At 44.0% G+C, this 18,499-nt stretch overlaps 1 protein-coding gene across 2 annotated transcripts in view; it reads left to right on the plus strand.

Moving 5' to 3' along the window:
• Window positions 1–18,499, plus strand: part of RANBP3 (RAN binding protein 3) — a 54,360-nt gene that overhangs the window by 24,328 nt on the left and 11,533 nt on the right. Inside the window, exons 7-14 of one of the 2 annotated variants that reach the window (XM_070747852.1) lie at window positions 1,505–1,611; window positions 2,142–2,258; window positions 4,679–4,782; window positions 4,938–5,016; window positions 6,823–6,922; window positions 10,370–10,494; window positions 15,564–15,684; window positions 16,754–16,896. In XM_070747852.1, coding sequence (XP_070603953.1) covers window positions 1,505–1,611; window positions 2,142–2,258; window positions 4,679–4,782; window positions 4,938–5,016; window positions 6,823–6,922; window positions 10,370–10,494; window positions 15,564–15,684; window positions 16,754–16,896 — 896 coding nt within the window. The remainder of the gene's footprint in view (window positions 1–1,504; window positions 1,612–2,141; window positions 2,259–4,678; window positions 4,783–4,937; window positions 5,017–6,822; window positions 6,923–10,369; window positions 10,495–15,563; window positions 15,685–16,753; window positions 16,897–18,499) is intronic. The other variant, XM_070747861.1, reaches the window with a different exon arrangement.

An 18,499-nucleotide genomic window follows, 5' to 3' on the forward strand; every position in this document is an offset into this window, starting at 1 on the left:
AGACTACTTTGGATATAATATATACAGATTATGCAGATTTTTATTAAAAATAATGGTTATTGTATTTAGAAGGATTATACAGTAATACCTCGTCTTACGAACCTAATTGGTTCCCGGGGGAGGTTCGTAAGATGAAAAATTCGTAAGACAAAACATTGTTTCCCATGGGAAACAATGTAAGATCAATTAATCCGTGCAACGAAAAAAACCCCGCAAACAACCGCAGCCGCCCAGCTGTCACCTTTTGAAACAGCCGGGGGGCTTCCCAGCGTCCTCCTGAACCCGAACGCCAAACCCGAACTTCCGGGTTCAGCGTTCGGGAGGATGCCGAGAAGCCCCCCTCGCTTTACAATCCATGATACAGCCTGCAAAGTGACTCTACAATAAATCCCTAAGTTTCTAAATATCCAAGAGTAAATTGCCTCTAAGCAGAATGTTGCATATTTATCTGAAGTTGTATGTTTGTACCTGGGGGTGGAATGGGGTTTCAATTCACAGATGATTGAAAAGCAAAACAAAACAAAACGTCGGAGTTATGGAGTTAGTACAAGCCTGCTAGAACCATATTATCCTGTACTGTAGAAATATTGGATGTGTCGTTTTATATTTCTGTTTCTGAAAAAGAGAAGCATTGATCATTTTAAAGGGTACATGTTGGAAGTATATATCAGAAGCTGGAGCTCAGAACTGAGTTCTCCCCATTTCTTCATTTTTGACAGAAGACCTCTTTGGGGCTAGAAATGTTATCAAGTCTTATCATTTTGAGAAAAAATAATCAGTGGAGAATGAATCCTTTGCAAAAGTTTTTCAGATAATCTTGGCATGTCCTGTGTAGTTTTTTTGTTTTGCTTTGTATTCATTTGACTGATCCAATAAGGGAAAGAATGTTAGAATAGACATGATCGAAACATTTAAATATATTAAAGGGTTAAATAAGGTCCAGGAGGGAAGTGTTTTTAATAGGAAAGTGAACACAAGAACAAGGGGACACAATCTGAAGTTAGTTGGGGGAAAGATCAAAAGCAACATGAAAAAATATTATTTTACTGAAAGAGTAGTAGATCCTTGGAACAAACTTCCAGAAGACGTGGTAGATAAATCCACAGTAACTGAATTTAAACATGCCTGGGATAAACATATATCCATCCTAAGATAAAATACAGAAAATAGTATAAGGGCAGACTAGATGGACCATGAGGTCTTTTTCTGCCGTCAGACTTCTATGTTTCTATGTTTCTATGTTTAACTGCAAATTCATCGTACTGCAAATTCATCTACTCATTTATTGCATTTAACAGTGTTATGTACTAACTGGTCCAGCTACCTTGGCTTCCTAATGTTGGATTTACTACTGGGTCGAAAAATAAAGATGCTGCAGGCTTTACATCAGGGGTCCCCAAACTTGGCAACTTTAAGACTCCCAGAAATTGAAGTCCACAACTCTTAAAGTTGCCAAGTCTGAAGACCTCTGCTTTACATCTTGCGTGTCGTTTCTTGTTCGCAGTTCCAAGCAGTGGAACCAATGGTGTAAGTATCCCTCCAGATCCGCTGGCTGCTACATTTGAACCCACAACTAATATCGTACCGAAAAATCCAGATTCAGAAGAAATGGTAAGTCTGTTGATGACATATGGGAAATAGATGGAATCTGAGAAGGGGGTTGCAGGGGGGGGGGGGGGTGTTTCTTGTTTTTTGTTTTACTTAAGCACAGAGGTTTGTGTTGTTTTGGAACATCTGGTAAAGTCTTTTTCAAGATGATCTGGACTCCCAATTGGCTCCATGGACATTTGTGTTTGTTCCTTCCCATGAAATATGAAAATGCCATTTTCTCTCTACTGATGTCCCGTAGCCCAGATTCCTTTGTTCTTCTTGCACAGTGGACTCCAGATAAACCAGTGAGGCAAAGTGGCTTGAATGTTTGACCTGTGAAGTCTGGCTTCGAGTCCATGCTGAGCCATGACGCTCTTAATGTGACCCTGGACCAGTCACCCAGCATAGCCCAAATTGTTTTAATGGATTGAAGGGGAAGAAGCAGGGGCAGGAAGGGGGATGGAGGGAATTACATTTCTAGTTATTCTTCCCTGCTTTCCTTTTCCTGTGGTTATGTTCTCCCTCCCTTCCCCCTTTTCTCTCTTGTTCAGGAGGACCCATGTCAGAAAAATAAACCCAACAATGCCTCACACGCTGAAAAATGTGAAAAAGAGCAGAACACACAGCAGTCCTTTGTGTTTGGGCAAAACTTAAGAGACAGAGTGAAGGTATTTTTCCAGTTTGAGTCCAGGTACTGCGGTAAACATTAAGGGGGCAATAGCTCAGGAGCAAGGCCCATGTTGTAGGCAGAACATTCAACGCAAAAGAGGCTCGGTGGCACAGTGGTTAGAGGGCAATACTGCAAGCTACTTCTGCTGATCACCGGCTGCCAGCAGTTTGGCAGATCGAATCTCACCAGGCTCAAGGTTGATTCAGCCTTCCCTCCTTCCAAGGTCGATAAAAGGATGATCTAGATCAGGGGTCCCCAAACTTTTTACACAGGGGGCCAGTTCACTGTCCCTCGGACTGTTGGAGGGCCGGACTATTAAAAAAACCTATGAACAAATCCCTATGCACACTGCACATACCTTATTTTAAAGTAAAAAAAAAATGGGAACGTACTATTTAGAGGGGGGGGAAGAAGTCTGAAATTCATATATGTTTATGTTTTGTTTTTAATTTTCTTTTGTTAACATCTGATTGGCTATACAAGGATTTCTTGGCTTATAGAAAAATGTATAAAGAAAGAAGGAAGCACTTTGGCATAATGGTTAATAAGTTAGAAATATAATTGGTGTTGTACTTTTTTGAGGAGGGAATTTAATTAAAAGAAAATGAATGTAACTGGATGACGAAATTAGGAAAAAAAACTTTTGCAACTTTTTTGATGATTGATATTAGTTACTAACAAAATACCGCATTTTATTCATGGAAAATTAGATGTGCTCCTGTCACTCACCTGCGGGCCGGATAAATGGCCTCAGCGGGCCGCATGTGGTCCGCGGGCCATAGTTTGGGGACCGCTGATCTAGATTGTTGGGGGCAATATGCTTACTCTCTGTAAACCGCTTAGAGAGGCCTATAAAGCACTGTGATGTGCGATATAATTCTAAATGATAATACTAACTCCTGATGCCTTAGTTGTATATTCTTGAGCAGATCGTGGTAGGAAAGGAATATTTCTGTGGTTCAGGTTCCAGAAAGCTGTTGCCATTCATAGTCAAAGAATGCATTAGATAAGGAATGTACAATTCTGTTTTATTTCTTTTGGTTGCCCTCTTCAGGTTAATCATGTGCAGACATTTCTGGAGAGGGAAGTGATGATTTTTAAAAAATTGTGCACGATTTAAAGGCAGTCCTCGACTTACGGAAGTTTGCTTAGTGACCGTTCAAAGACCGTTCAACGGCACTGGGGGAAAAAGTCACTTATGACCATTCTTTACACTTAACCCTTGCAGCATCCCCATTGTCACATGATCAAAATTCAGACGGGGTCATGTGATTCCCCTCTTGTGACCATTCTGACAAGCAGAGTCAATGAGAAAAGCAGGAAAAGCAGATTTGCTTAACGACTGCGGTGATTCACTTAACAACCGTGGCAAAAAAGGATGCAAAATGGAGCAAAATTCACTTAACAAATGTATTTCATTCAGTAACAAAAATGGGGCAGTGCCTCAATTGTGGTCGTAAATCAAGGATTACCTGTATTCTCATTCTGTAAATTTTCAGTTGATGAACTCCCCTCGCTCTGTACATTTCTGCCAATCAGAAATCGCCAGCATGAAGCAACTTTGACTTAGCTTAAGCTTAGACTACCTGACCTCATTAAGGAGAGGTGGGACTCAATGATCTTTGGGGATCTCTGATATTGACTCCTGCATAACACAAAATTGGGTCGGGGGAGCACTCGTGAAAGTATTTCTGCATCCCTGAAGGGTAGAAATGAATTGTAAGCATCATTCTTGGAACTGAAGATGATATATGCATGACTTACTTTCTTCCTACAGAACTTCAGGCTCCGTATCTGCCCTTGAGTTTGAGCCCCAAGTTTAATTGAAGTGGTCTTCTTTTTCTATTCAGGAAAACAGAGGTCTTAAAACTTGGCAACTTTAAGCCTTGTGGATTTCAACTCCCAGAATTGAAGTTGGGAAGAATGGGACGGAAGTTCACAAGGCTTAAAGTTGCCAAGTTTGGGGACCTTTGGTTCTAAAACAATGTTCCTTCATTCCAGCTATTTCATAAATCAGAGTCTGTATGAGAGAGACGGAGGAATGAAAGGTGGGGTGGAGAGTAAACCTCTCCCTTTCTTTCTTTCTTTCTTTCTTTCTACCTCCCTCTCTCTCTCTCTCTCTCTCTCTCCCTCTCTCTTTCTCTGCATACCTCAGAAGATTTGTTTGCAGAGTGATAGGTAGCCTATGCAGAATTTCCATCTGTAGAGTTCTGGAAACTCCTATTCAAGACTGTTGGGAGCCTTTTAGAGTAGCTGGAACCCCTTCAGAGCAGTTTCCAATCAGTGGATCCGATACTGCTCTTAAGACGGACCATTGAGCTGACTGATCCAAAGCCATTTCCTGTATTTTATATACACTTGTGCTTTGTGTTGTTCTCTGGAACTTACCCAATCTCAGTGCCACCCATCTTATCCCAGCTAGGAGATGAAGGGGATGAATCAGCTGACGTGCAAAACACCTGGCTCCCAAGCTCTGAGATGCCTTCTGCTACAAACTACTTCCTGCAGTATATCAGCTCCAGGTGGGGGAGAATGTCGGCGACTTCCTCGTTTTCGCTGCTTTTCGCTGCTCCTTTCTTGAAGCAAGAGGGTGGCGGAGGGAGGGACGGCGGGTGTAACAAGGCAGGGTTGGCTTTCTTTCCTCCCAAATCGAAAAAAGGTATTTCTCTCCTTCCAGCATAGAAAACTCTACGAACAGTGCCGATGCTTCCAGCAACAAATTTGTATTTGGGCAGAATATGAGCGAAAGAGTACTGGTAAGCACTATCCAGCTTTGGAGGGCTTTTTATGGCTTTGGATGTACAGTGCTCAAAAAATTAAAGGGAACACTTAAAAAAACAGACTATAACTTCAAGGGAATCAAACTTCTGTGAAATCAAACTGTCCACTTACGAAGCAACACTGATTGACAGTCAATTTCACATGCTGTTGTGCAAATGGAATAGTTGTGCAAATGAAATATTCAATGAGAATATTTCATTCATTCAGATCTAGGATGTGTTAACAACACAAAAATAAATACTCTTTATTTATTTTTTTGAGCAGTATCAATATCAACTTTATTTGATTAGTCAATCGACCATATCAAAGCGAGAAAAAGGACCACATCGGTCGTCATAAAACTGTGATTGGTTAAAATACAATAAAATTGGCTAAAATAAAGGGAATTTGAATACATAATAAGTTAAAATGCAGTATAATAAGCTAAAATTGAGTAGTAAAACATGAGAATATAACTCATGCAAGGGATTATATTAAACAAATCTAAGATACTGATATAAAATATTCTTAAGTAAGTTCATCTCCTTTGCATGCCACCCCAATATGTTCTATAAAACGTATTCTCATCTGAACAGCCCTGACTATAAACTTAGCAGTTCTAGAAACTACGTATATATTTGTACCCTGAAGAAAATATGATAATTGTTTATTACAGTCCCAGTGTATGATTTTGTCAAGTAGGGGCTGTAAATACTGGGGTCTTACTGAGGAGTATAGTTTACAATTGAGTAGCACATGTGCAATGTCTTCTATTTCTGGTGCACCGCAAATGCATGTTCTCTCAAAATATGGTACTTGGTGGAATCGTCCATATTTGACCATAGAATCTAACTGCTCAAATCTTGCTCTAGTGAGTGCTGTTCTAGGATGTGTTAACAACATAAAAATAAATACTCTTTATTTATTTTTTTGAGCAGTATATTTTGCTCCGGTCAATGAAGCTGCACTAAGTCTGTAAGGTTACAGTTCATTCATTCCTGAGTTATATTTTTATAAAGGCAGTGAGGCTGTACAGATTCAGCAATGCTTCTCAGATAGTGGGGCACACACTCACACATCGGGGGGGGGCGTGGAGCGATGCCACGAGGGGCATGTGTGACCGCGGGAGCATGCGTGGTCCCTCTCTATCAATTCCCCTGGATGGGGAGGGTTTTCCCAGTTGCACGCTGCTCCGAGCCTGGAAGAGAAAGCAGCCTGGAGGGGCAGGGCGGCTGCATGGGTTCTTGTCGCTCCTGGCGGGTGCTGTTGTAGCCACGAACAATGTGGTGAACCTGCTGCTGGACAAGGAGGAGCATCCTCTGCAGCTGGGCAAAAGCTTCGAACTGGACCCTAAAGCTTCCTTCCACACCATTTGATTAAGGTGGCCTGACCCTGTGTCAAAAAAGATGTCAAAACACAGATCAGAGAATTGGGGAGGCGCAAAATGTTTACTTCTTCCTAGGGGGGCACAGCAGAATATAATTGGGAAGCACCGAGCTATAGCAACACATTTTTATTTTATTTCATTAATTTGACTTCTATGCAGCCCAATCGCTTGAGACTCGGAGCGGCTTACAACACTTATAAAAACACAATATAATACAATAGTAAAGAAGTCGATATTAATACTAAAACACATTAAAATAATAAAAACAATAAAATCACATTATAAACCCACAACAATCCCATTAATCAAAACATATCCTATCGACACAGTATCGTTCCTCTCCTGCCTATTATGTTATTACCCATATATTACATTCATACTTTTTCTTTTTCTTTTTTTTTTCTTTATTTTGTAGAGTCCACCCAAATTGAATGAGGTCAGCACAGACAGTAACAAGGAAAACACCGGTGACTCTGGCTCTGAGTCTTCATCACAGGAAGCCACACCAGAAAAAGGTAAAACAAACAACTGTTCAAGAACTCTTCATTGTTAAAAACTTGGCTTCTGGTTATCCCTTTGTCCCCATCAAGCCTCTCTCTCTCTCTCCCCGCTTTGTCTCTCTCCCCCTCTCTCTCTCTGTGTCTTTCCCCCACCCGTTTCTCTCCCTATCTGTCTCTCTCTCTTTCCCCCTCTCTTTCCGTCCTCCTTTCTCCTGCTCTCTAGCAGCTTCTGTCTCACAGCCACTTATAGCCCTTAATAATAATAATAATAATAATAATAATTATTATTATTTATTAGATTTGTATGCCCGCCCCTCTCCATAGACTCGGGGCGGCTCACAACAATAACAAAGACAATGTAAGAACAAATCTAATAATTTAGAAAAAACACTAAAAACCCCATTATTAAAAGCAAGCAACAACAATAGAACAATACAGATACAAATCTAATAATTAAAACTATGACTAAAACCCATTACCTTAAAAACAATTGATACCACATAATCATAACAACACATAACTTTCAATGGTCGGGGGTGGTGGTGGATACACTAGTTACCCCATGCCTGGCAACATAGATAGATCCATTATTGTAACTTTAAAATCCTTGTGACGTTAAATATTGAAGATAAAACAAAGTACCATCACTTTGGAGTAGGATACTTGTGAAAACTGTTTAAAATAATCATACCAGATTCAGAACATGTGCAACTTACACCGACAAAGTCTTCATTTTGTTTTTAAAAAACGCTAAACATTGTTGCTTTACTATTTTAGTAAATATATTTTATGGCCAATGTATTATGGCTGCCCACTCCAGAATACTCGGTCGGTTATGTACATACATTTAGTAAAATGTATTATGTGCAAATGTATATTTATTTATTCATTCATTCATTCATTCATTCATTCATTCATTTATTAGATTTGTATGCCGCCCCTCTCCGTAGACTCGGGGCAGCTCACAACAATAACAAGAACAATGTAAAAACAAATCTAATAATTTAAAAAAGACTAAAAACCCCATTATTAAAAGCAAACACACACACAAACATTCCATGTATAAACTGTATAGGCCCGGGGGAGATGTGTCAGTTCCCCCATGCCTGACGGCAGAGATGGGTCTTAAGAACTTTACGAAAGGCAAGGAGGGTGGGGGCAGTTCTGATCTCCGGGGGGAGCTGGTTCCAGAGGGTCGGGGCCGCCACAGAGAAGGCTCTTCTCCTGGGTCCCGCCAAACGACATTGTTTAGTCGACGGGACCCGGAGAAGGCCAACTCTGTGGGACCTAACCGGTCGCTGGGATTCGTGCGGCAAAAAGCGGTCCCGGAGGTATTCTGGTCATAATTGAAAACAGTTTAGAGATCCATGTTTTTTATAACACAAGTTGGATACTTGGGCTGGAATTTGCAGCATTGGCATCCTTCGGTCTCAAAAGACCATGGTATCATGCTCTGGATTCCCCAGAGCATGAAGCCTGGGTAGGTTAGTATGGAGGATAGACTGTTAGCCAAGCAGCAGATCCTCCCTCTCCACGTCTCTGTAATATTCCAGTGGAATGGCATAGGCTGTTTCTGGGACTCCAGTTCTGGATTTTGCCTCTAAGTTTACTCCTGAAGCCTTTTCCAATGATGGATAAAGCCACCACAAGGCAGTGGAGGTTTGCAATCAGTGTTTCCCTTCTCCTAGTGGTTGACCCAGGGCGTCTTTCGTATCTTGCCATGCTCTTAGCGTACCACATCGCTTGCAGAGACCGCATTCATGACCGTTGACCTATTCTAGTAGGTTTCATCCACTCAGTCCGCCGGAATCTTTTAGGCCGGAATATGTCATAGATATTTACCATCCCAGCAATAGGCTGACTATTCATTAGTTTTGGTGCTCATTTTTATTGAAGCTATTTATTTTGCTGGTGGGCAAAGTGTTGGTGAGGATTGTCTAAGTGGGTTAATTGTTGTTCTGTGGTTCTTTTTGCTGCATTTAATTCATTTTAAACAGACTATACATTGATTTCTATAGTATAACAAATTTAGTAACTAAAATTTCATGGGGAAAAGTTAATTTTGTTAGAGGGTTTTTTTGTATCTTCTATTCATCCAAGCTATGCATGAATGGATACAGGTAGTTCTTGACTTACAGCTGTAATTGAGCTCAGAATTAATAGTCATAAGCATGCCAGTTAAGTGAATCACCATGTGACCACATCTGGTTTATGACCTTTTTTTGCCTCCGTTTTACCTGTTTTCTTCAGTTGGAGGTTTTTTGCTCAAAACTAGAAGTAAATGCGGGAAACTGGAAAAAACAATCTAAATCAGGGGTCTCCCACCTTGGCAACCTTAAGACTTGCGGGCTTCAACTCCCAGAATTCCTCGGCCACCTTTGCTGGCTGAGGAATTCTGGGAGTTGAAGTTCACAAGTCTTAAAGTTGCTAAGGTTGTAGACCCCTGGTCTAAATTGCAGACATGTGCCCACAATTGTTTACCAAGCAGCCAAAATGTGATCCCATGACTGTGGGGGGGGGGGGGGGAGGCACCCGTTGGAACTCTAGACTGGGTCGTAAGTAGCTTTGGGGAGATCCGTTGTAACTTTGAATGGTCCCTAAGCCAGTGTTTTTCAACCAGTGTGCCGTGGCACACTAGTGTGCCGTGAGACATGGTCAGGTGTGCCGTGGAGAAATTAAACATGGGTCCCCAAACTATGGCCCGTGTGTTGGATACGGCCCATGGAGGCCATTTATCCCGGTGCCAGCCGCCTCCATCCGAACATAAACATTCCCCTCACAATCCCTCCAACTATCAGCGACAGGAAGAGTGGAGGCACAGGGAACGCTCACTGACCAATCACCTAGGATTCATCCCGACCACTAGCGATGAACCAATAGCAGTCCGCCTCTTATCCACACCCAGGAAGGTCCCCGCTTGGGCTGCCGCGCACTTGTCATTGTGTGGCCGCGGCAAGTAGTTGAAACTGCTAGTCCTCCCCTTGGTCCCGATTTCTAATCCTGGTCAGGACTGGAGGTAAATATTGCCACCACTAGATGAAGCCTCAGCCTCAGCTGGTTATGTCTCTCCTGATGGTGTATATACTGTAGGCATTTGACCTTTTTATAAGAAGCCCCCGCAGAGGATGATATGCAATGCATCACAATAACTATATGTATAATATGTACTGTGTTAGAGTGTCATTTTGTGTCATTTTGGTTGGTGGTGTGCCCCAGGATTTTGTAAATGTAAAAAATGTGCCGCGGCTCAAAAAACGTTGAAAATCACTGCCCTAAGCAACTGGGTCACTAAGCGAGAACTACCAGCATGAAAAATGTTCCCCCAGTCCTGATACTGTTTTTCTCGTAATTGATCGCACTATGTTGATTTTCATCTCTAAAACAAAATTTGGCTATACATTTCCAACAGGTTTGGAAGTCAAGACTTCCCACACCTTAACCTTTTTTTCCCTTTCTTTCCAGCCAATAATATTTCAGAATCTCTCGCTGAGTCCGCCGCAGCCTATACAAAAGCAACAGCCAGGAAATGTCTCCTGGAGAAGGTAGAAGTAATCACAGGAGAGGAAGCTGAGAGTAATGTGCTACAGGTGAGTAAGGCCCGCAGAAGTCAGCACTGGGCTTATGCAACTCCCAGGATGTTTGTCTAACTTGCTGTTGTTTGCCAGGAGAGTGGGAGTACGCTGTGGAGAAACCTTGTGTACGCACACTTGGGAAGTTTGCAAAGTTGTAGCCTGGAGCATCTTGTCTCTGTCAGTCTTCAGCCAGTCTTCAGAACAGGCACAACCAAAAACTTCAGGGAGTTTAAATCGTTGGTTTTTTTCTTCCTTTCAAAAGTTCTACAGGTTAAAAATCTGCTTGGTACGGAAAATGCAGGTGGTGCTCGACTTATTTATTTATTATTTACAGTGATACCTCGTCTTACAAACGCTTCATCATATAAACTTTTCAAGATACAAACCCGGGATTTAAGATTTTTTTGCCTCTTCTTACAAATTATTTTCACCTTGCAAACCCACCGCCGCCGCTGGGATGCCCCGCCTTCGGACTTCCATTGCCAGCGAAGCGCCCGTTTTTATGCTGCTGGGATTCCCCTGAGGTTCCCTCCATGGGAAACCCCACCTCCGGACTTCCGTGTTTTTGTGATGCTGCAGGGAAATCCCAGCAGTGCAAAAATGGGTGCTTCGCTGGCAACGGAAGTCTGGAGGTGGGGTTTCCCAGTGAGGGGAGCCTCAGTGAAATTGCAGCATCGCAAAAACATAGAGGTCCGGAGGTGGGGTTTTGAGGACTTCAGTGTTTTTGCAATGCTGCGATTTCACTGATGCTCTCTGGGAAACCCCACCTCTGGACTTCCGTTGCCAGCGAAGCGCTCGTTTTTGTGATGCTGTAATTCCCCTGCTGGGATTCCCCTGCAGCATCGCAAAAACACAGAAGTCTGGAGGTGGGGTTTCCCATGGAGGGGAGCCTCAGGGGAATCCCAGCAGTGCAAAAATGGGCGCTTCGGCTGGCAAAAGGAGTGAATTTTAGGCTTGCATGCATTAATCGCTTTTCCATTGATTCCTATGGGAAACATTGTTTCATCTTACAAACTTTTCACCTTAAGAACCTCGTCCCAGAACCAATTAAGTTTTTAAGACAAGGTATCACTGTATTTATATTGTATTTGTATGCCGCCGCTCTCCGAGGACTTGGGGCAGCTCACAACATATATAAAGAGACAATAATAAAATTAATCCAATTAATACATAAAAACAATCCTTAAAAATCTACTTTTAAAACTTCCATTTAACATTCATTCAACAATCATACTAAAGGATTGAGCCCAAAATTTATGTGGCTAAGTGAGATAGTTGTTAAGCAGGTTTTGTTCCACTTTGCAACTTTTCTTACCACAGTTGTTGAGTCGGTCACCGCAGTCGATAACCTGGTTGTTAAATGAATCGGGCATCCCCCATTGACTTTGCTTGCCAGAAGGTCGCCAAAGGAGGCCACATGACCCCGGGGGACACTGCAGCAGTCATAAATATGAGCCAGTGACCAAGTGTCCAAATGTTGACCATGGCGGATGCTGCAACAATCATGTGAAAAACAGTCAGAAGTCATTTTTTTCAGTGCTGCTGTACCTTTAAACAGTCAGTGAACAAATGATTATAAGTTGAAGACTACCTATACAAGCCCAGGCTTTAAATGCGACCAAAGCAGTTTCCGTGCTGTAGCCGGGCCTGAATCCTGACTGTTGAGGGCCTAGATAATCGGCTTCTTCCAAGGACTGCTGGAGCTGGAATGCCACCACCTTCTCAACAACCTTCCCCATAAAGGGAAGGTTGGAGACTGGACGATAGTTATTGAGAATGGCTGGGTCCAGGGAAGGCTTCTTGAGGAGGGGGCGCACAAGTGCCTCCTTGTAGGGATCCGGAAAGGACCCCATCCTCAAAGAACCGTTGACAATCTCCTGGACCCAGCTCCGTGTCACCTCCCTGCTGATTGAAACCAGCCAGGAGGGACATGGATCCAGTAAGCAAGTGACAGAACTCACAGCTCCAATGGCCTTGTCCACTTCATCAGGTGTCACCAGATCAAGCTCTTCCCAGACAGATGGACAAGTACGGGCCCCAGTCACCTCAACTGACTCGTTGTCAGTCGACTCTGTAATCCAATTGGAGTTGAGGTCCGTCTGGATCCAAGCGATTTTATCAGCGAAAAACGTGTTAAAATCCTCGGCACTACGCTGTAAGGGCTCCCCAATTCCCCCCGATTAAGAAGGGAGTGGGTCATCCTAAACAGAGCGGCCAGGCAGGATTCCACTGATGCAATCAAGGCGGCATGATACGCGCATCTTGCTGCCTTGAGCGCCACTTTGTAAGTCTTAATGTGAGCTCTTACAAGTGTTCGATCGGATTCGGACCTACTCTTCCTCCATCGCTTCTCTAGACATCTCTTCTGGCGTTTCAACTCCCAGAGCTCCTCGTTGAACCATGGAGCTCTATGGGGTCTAACGCCACGGAGAGGTCGCAACGGCGCAATCTGGTCAAGAGCCTCCGCTGCAGCCTTGTTCCAGGCCTCAGCAAGAGACTCTGCCGAACTGTGTACGAGTGCATATGGAATAACCCCAAGTGACCTCTGAAAGCCCTCTGGGTCCATCAGGCGTCTGGGGCGGAACCACCTAGTCAGTTCCGCCTCCCTGCGGGGAAGGATTGGAGCCAGGAAGTCAAGCCGCAATAGAAAATGGTCTGACCATGACAAAGGCAACACTTCTAAGCCCCTTAGTCTCAGACCATTACTCAGTTGCTCAGAGAGGAATACCATGTCGGGTGTGTGCCCCCCCCTTGTGAGTTGGACCCTGTACTACTTGAGTCAGGTCCATGACTGTCATGGTGGCCATGAACCCCTGCGCTAGCCCAGAGGTTTTGCCGAGTGATGGTAGGTTAAAGTCCCCCAAGACAATAAGCCTGGGGAACCCCACCGCCAGCCCGGCTAACTCCTCGAGCAGCACAGGCAGGGCTGTTGACACGCAGCTGGGAGGCAGGTACGTGAGTAACAAGCCCACCTGAACACCTAAGTCCAACTTCACCAGGAGGGACTCACAACCTGCAATCTCTGGAGCAACGAGTCTACACAGGCAAAGGCTCTCCCTGGCTATAATAACCACTCCTCCCCCCCTTCCCTGGGGTCGAGGCTGATGCCGTACCTGAAACCCGGCTGGGCAAATTTCAGAGAGAGGAACTGCTCCCTCTGGGCCCAGCCAGGTTTCAGTCACACATGCCAGGTCAGCCTCCTCATCCAGGATCAATTCCCAGATGGGGAGAGCTTTATTTACCACCGACCTGGCATTGAGTAGCAGCAGCCTGAGTCCAGGGCCAGAATTACACTCATCACCAGTATTCTGGGTTGAGCTCATGGAGCCGGAAGAATAGCGATCCCTCCTTCCCCTGGAATGGCTAGCTCCATGGCTCCCACCATATCTACCTCTCCCCAGCAAGACCGGAATATTCTGACCCTCTGTCACCCCAGAGAAAGGTGCCCCCCCCTCCTGCCTCTTCAGCATCAGGTGTGCCGAACATTTCATACATGCCATTTATTTATTTATTATTTAGATTTGTATGCCGCCCCTCTCCGCAGACTCGGGGCAGCTCACAGCAGGATACAACAATTCATGACAAATCTAAATATAATTTAAAATATTTTTTTAAAAAACCATTTACTAAGCAAACATACACACAAACATACCATGCATAAATTGTACATGCCCGGGGGAGGTGATTCAGTTCCCCCATGCCTGACGACAAAGGTGGGTTTTAAGGAGTTTACGAAAGGCAGGGAGAGTAGGGGCAGTTCTAATCTCTGGGGGGAGTTGGTTCCAGAGAGTCGGGGCCGCCACAGAGAAGGCTCTTCCCTTGGGGCCCGCCAACCGACATTGTTTAGTTGACGGGACCCGGAGAAGGCCCACTCTGTGGGACCTAATCGGTCGCTGGGATTCGTGCGGCAGAAGGCGGTCTTGGAGATATTCTGGTCCAGTGCCATGAAGGGCTTTAAAGGTCATAACCAACACTTTGAATTGTGACCGGAAGTTGATCGGCAGCCAATGCAGACTGCGGAGTGTTGGTGAAACATGGGCATACCTAGGTAAGCCCATGACTGCTCTCGCAGCTGCATTCTGCACGATCTGAAGTTTCCGAACACTTTTCAAAGGTAGCCCCATGTAGAGAGCATTACAGTAGTCGAACCTCGAGGTGATGAGGGCATGAGTGACTGTGAGCAGTGAGTCCCGGTCCAGATAGGGCCGCAACTGGTGCACCAGGCGAACCTGGGCAAACGCCCCCCTCGCCACAGCTGAGAGATGGTTCTCTAATGTGATCTGTGGATCGAGGAGGACGCCCAAGTTGCGGACCCTCTCCGAGGGGGTCAATAACTCCCCCCCCAGGGTGATGGACAGACAGATGGGATTGTCCTTGGGAGGCAAAACCCACAGCCACTCTGACGTATCCGGGTTGAGTTTGAGTCTGTTGACACCCATCCAGGCCCCAACAGCCTCCAGACACCGGCACATCACTTCCACTGCTTCGTTGACTGGACATGGGGTGGAGATGTAAAGCTGAGTATCATCGGCGTATTGATGGATGATCTCACCCAGCGGTTTCATGTAGATATAATTCTATACATCTTTAAAGTTGCTGAGGTTGAAAAAACTGCTGTATGCTGACTATACAGAGCATACATTTAGATATGACCACTCAAGCTTGACAGAGTCATGTAAACAATATCAATAATTAAACCTGCCGGACAAGACCAAAGACTTACCTAATTCAGAAATATTGTTTTATGACTTGCCTGTTGCTTCTTTTAAAAAGAAAATCCTCTTTTTATTGTACGTAATATCTGTTGCTAGCTGCCTTGGAATTTAGAAGTACCATCCTTTTTACAATCTCTTGTTTGATTTATCTTCTTTATTTTGCCTGCTTGAAATGCTATTTTTATCTGATGCATAGATGAGAGGGATCGTGGAAAGCGTTTCCATCTTCCTTATCAGGGAGAAATAATACTTTTGAATTTGGGGAGAGCACGAAAGCCCATTTTTTCAAATCTGTTGGAGGCTTTGTGGTTTGTGATCTCCTCGTTCGCTGCCTCCATTAAAGTTCTCCAGCTAATGTTTCTGTTACAGATTCAATGCAAGTTGTTTGTCTTTGATAAGAGCTCCCAGTCCTGGGTGGAAAGAGGCCGAGGGCTTCTGAGGCTGAATGACATGGCGTCTACAGATGATGGGACATTGCAGTCACGCCTGGGTAAGAGGGAAAGGCACCAGAAACCTAACCGACCAACCACTGCAGGAGACTAGATTGCAGTGGGATCCAATATACTCCTGGATCCATTTCCATGCCACCCAGTTCTTATGGACGGGCACACCAAAATAAACATTTGTAGCTTGCAGGAGTAGCCTGTGGCATCAGGTGCCCTTGTGATTAAGTAGACCAGTGTTTCCCTACCTTGGCAACTTGAAGATATTTGGACTTCAACTCCCAGAATTCCCCAGCCAGCAAATGCTGGCTGGGGAATTCTGGGAGTTGACGTCCAGATATCTCCAAGTTGCCAAGGGTGGGGAAAATCAAGCATTGTTAGGATACCAGTCTTGTAAAAGGAATAAAGGGAACCGGGGGGAGTGGGGGATCAGCTTTCTACAACATAAATTATGCAGGAATACATGAAACTGGTTTATCCTCCGACTGCGATTGTTGAACGATATCAGGATGATTTCCTGCCCCTTCTGAGAAAGCTATATAACATCCCAGCAACTTTATCCCAGCAACTTGAAGGTGTGTGGACTTCAGCTCTCGGTCGACACATCTAACAGTCGCTGAGGTTGAGAAATATTGATCCATATCCTAAGATGAAATATAACATACTTAAAAGCATCATCACTCCTCCAGAACATTCGAAAAAGTTCAATCAACTTCATCCCTCGGTAAAACGTTAAGTGTGATGACCTTTTGCCTGCCCCGATGATTGGCAGAATGAAGTACTTGTGACTTATGGGATTGACGTTGATAGAAACACAGCTGCTTTTGAATACACACACACACACTTCCTTTAGGACAGACGCTTTACTTCTTAATCAAAGCTAAGAAGAAAAAAACCCATCAAGTTTAGTACTATGTCTTGAACAATCTTCCAATCTTTCCTTCCTTTCTTTGGGTTGTGGGAATTCCATCTTCCTGCTGTAGGAACTGCCAATTCAGGGGGTTGTACTGCAAAGGTTTGTGGATTTGGATTTATGTGAGTGCTGTAGTGTTTTTGAATGCAGACGTTTAGAAAAAATAACCATGTCTCTTTCGTCTCCGTGGTATTTTCAATTAGTAATGAGAACACAAGGCAGTCTGCGATTAATCCTGAACACCAAACTATGGGCTCAGATGCAGATTGATAAAGCCAGTGAGAAAAGCATCCGGATCACAGCCATGGACACCGAAGACCAAGGAGTCAAAGTGTTCCTTATATTGGTAAGGCCACAGATTGAGCCGTGGATATTTGTTTGTTTGTTTGTTTGTTTGTTTGTTTGTTTGTTTGTTTGTTTATTAGACTTGTATGCCGCCCCTCTCCATAGACTCGGGGCGGCTAACAACAGTAAAAAAACAATATAAACAAATCTAATATTAAAAGTAGTTTAAAAACCCCAATTAAAGAAACCAATCATACATACAAACATACCATGCATAAATTTTGTAAGCCATATATTTGAGAAGGCATGGGAAGTCTACGTTGCAACTGGAGGTTCTGATCCATCGTAATTACCCATTTAACACATTAGCAGAGTTGGAAAGGACCTGGCAGGTCATCTAGTCTACCCATTCTGTCCAAGCAAGAGACCCTACATCTGCCTCCACCTAGGATCGAACGCACAACCTCCTGATTGTATTTACCAGAATGCTGTCTGGCACCATCCTTCTGTATAGCAGTCCCCTTTGTTTCTTTTGGCCTGTTTTCTTAGCTGATGGGTACATTTCCCATCTAAACAATGATGTCCAACCACCATTTTATTTATTCTTTGATTAGATTTAAATCCAACCTTTATTTTGGGTCAGCTTAAGGCCACAAGCATACCTAACGCCCCCTACCTTCTATTTTTCAACAGCCATTCTACAATGTAGGTTGGGCTGAGAAAGAGGGAAGGTCAGCAAAACCCCTCAGCCATCTTCCAAGCTCAAGGAAGGAAGAGCCTCCCAGATTTTAGCCCGCTAATGTAACCACTATACCAGACTGGCTCTCTTGATTTTCTTAGAAAGCTTGCAGGGGGCTTCTGTGATGTTAAGAGCCAGCATTAGGTTTGACCCTAAGCTAGAGGTCTTCAAACTTGGCAAGTTTAAGATTTGTGGGCTTCAACTCCCAGAATTCTCCAGCCAGCTATGGCTGGAGTGGACAATTCTGGGAGTTGAAGTCCCCAAGTCTTAAACTTGCCAAGTTTGAAGACCCCTGCCCTAAACTTTACAGCGTGCCACTTTCTATTTTTTTACCTTATTTTCAATGCACAAAACCCATTTGGCAAAAAGCACAACCAGCACCAAGTGAAGTGTCCGCATACACATTGTTCTGCCTGACTGGGCTCAGGCGATAACGGTCCAGGAAAAAAGATCAAACACACAGTTGCTTTGCTAATCAGCAAACTTGTATTAAACAAACAGAAGAAAGAAAACTGTCCTTATTGTCAGGAGTAAAACACAGTTCGAGGCAAACGGTCAGCCAAATACAAAGTGCAGGAAAAAGCAAACAAAGACAAACTGCACGGAGCAGAAACGTTCCAAGAGCGCTCTGAAGTTTCAAGGCACGAGAGCAGCAGCTAGTCCCAGAGTTTTCAACTCCCACTTGCCTGACAATGCTGGGTTGAAATCCAAAGGCACAGAACAGAGACTTCAAAGCAGGAACCACAAAGCCACACAAACCACCCAGATAAACATCCACAGTTTGCCTCTGCCTCTGTTCTCTTTTATAACTGTAGCCCTCATTATGGGGACCACACCCAGCCCTCATTATGGGGACCACACCCAGCCACAGGTGCTACTATGATCACCGGTGATAGTCCCTTAATTGAGCCTTCCCTTGCATGGC

The sequence above is a fragment of the Erythrolamprus reginae genome, chromosome 1, assembly GCF_031021105.1.
Source record: "Erythrolamprus reginae isolate rEryReg1 chromosome 1, rEryReg1.hap1, whole genome shotgun sequence".
In the NCBI taxonomy this organism is placed as follows: Eukaryota; Metazoa; Chordata; class Lepidosauria; order Squamata; family Dipsadidae; genus Erythrolamprus; species Erythrolamprus reginae.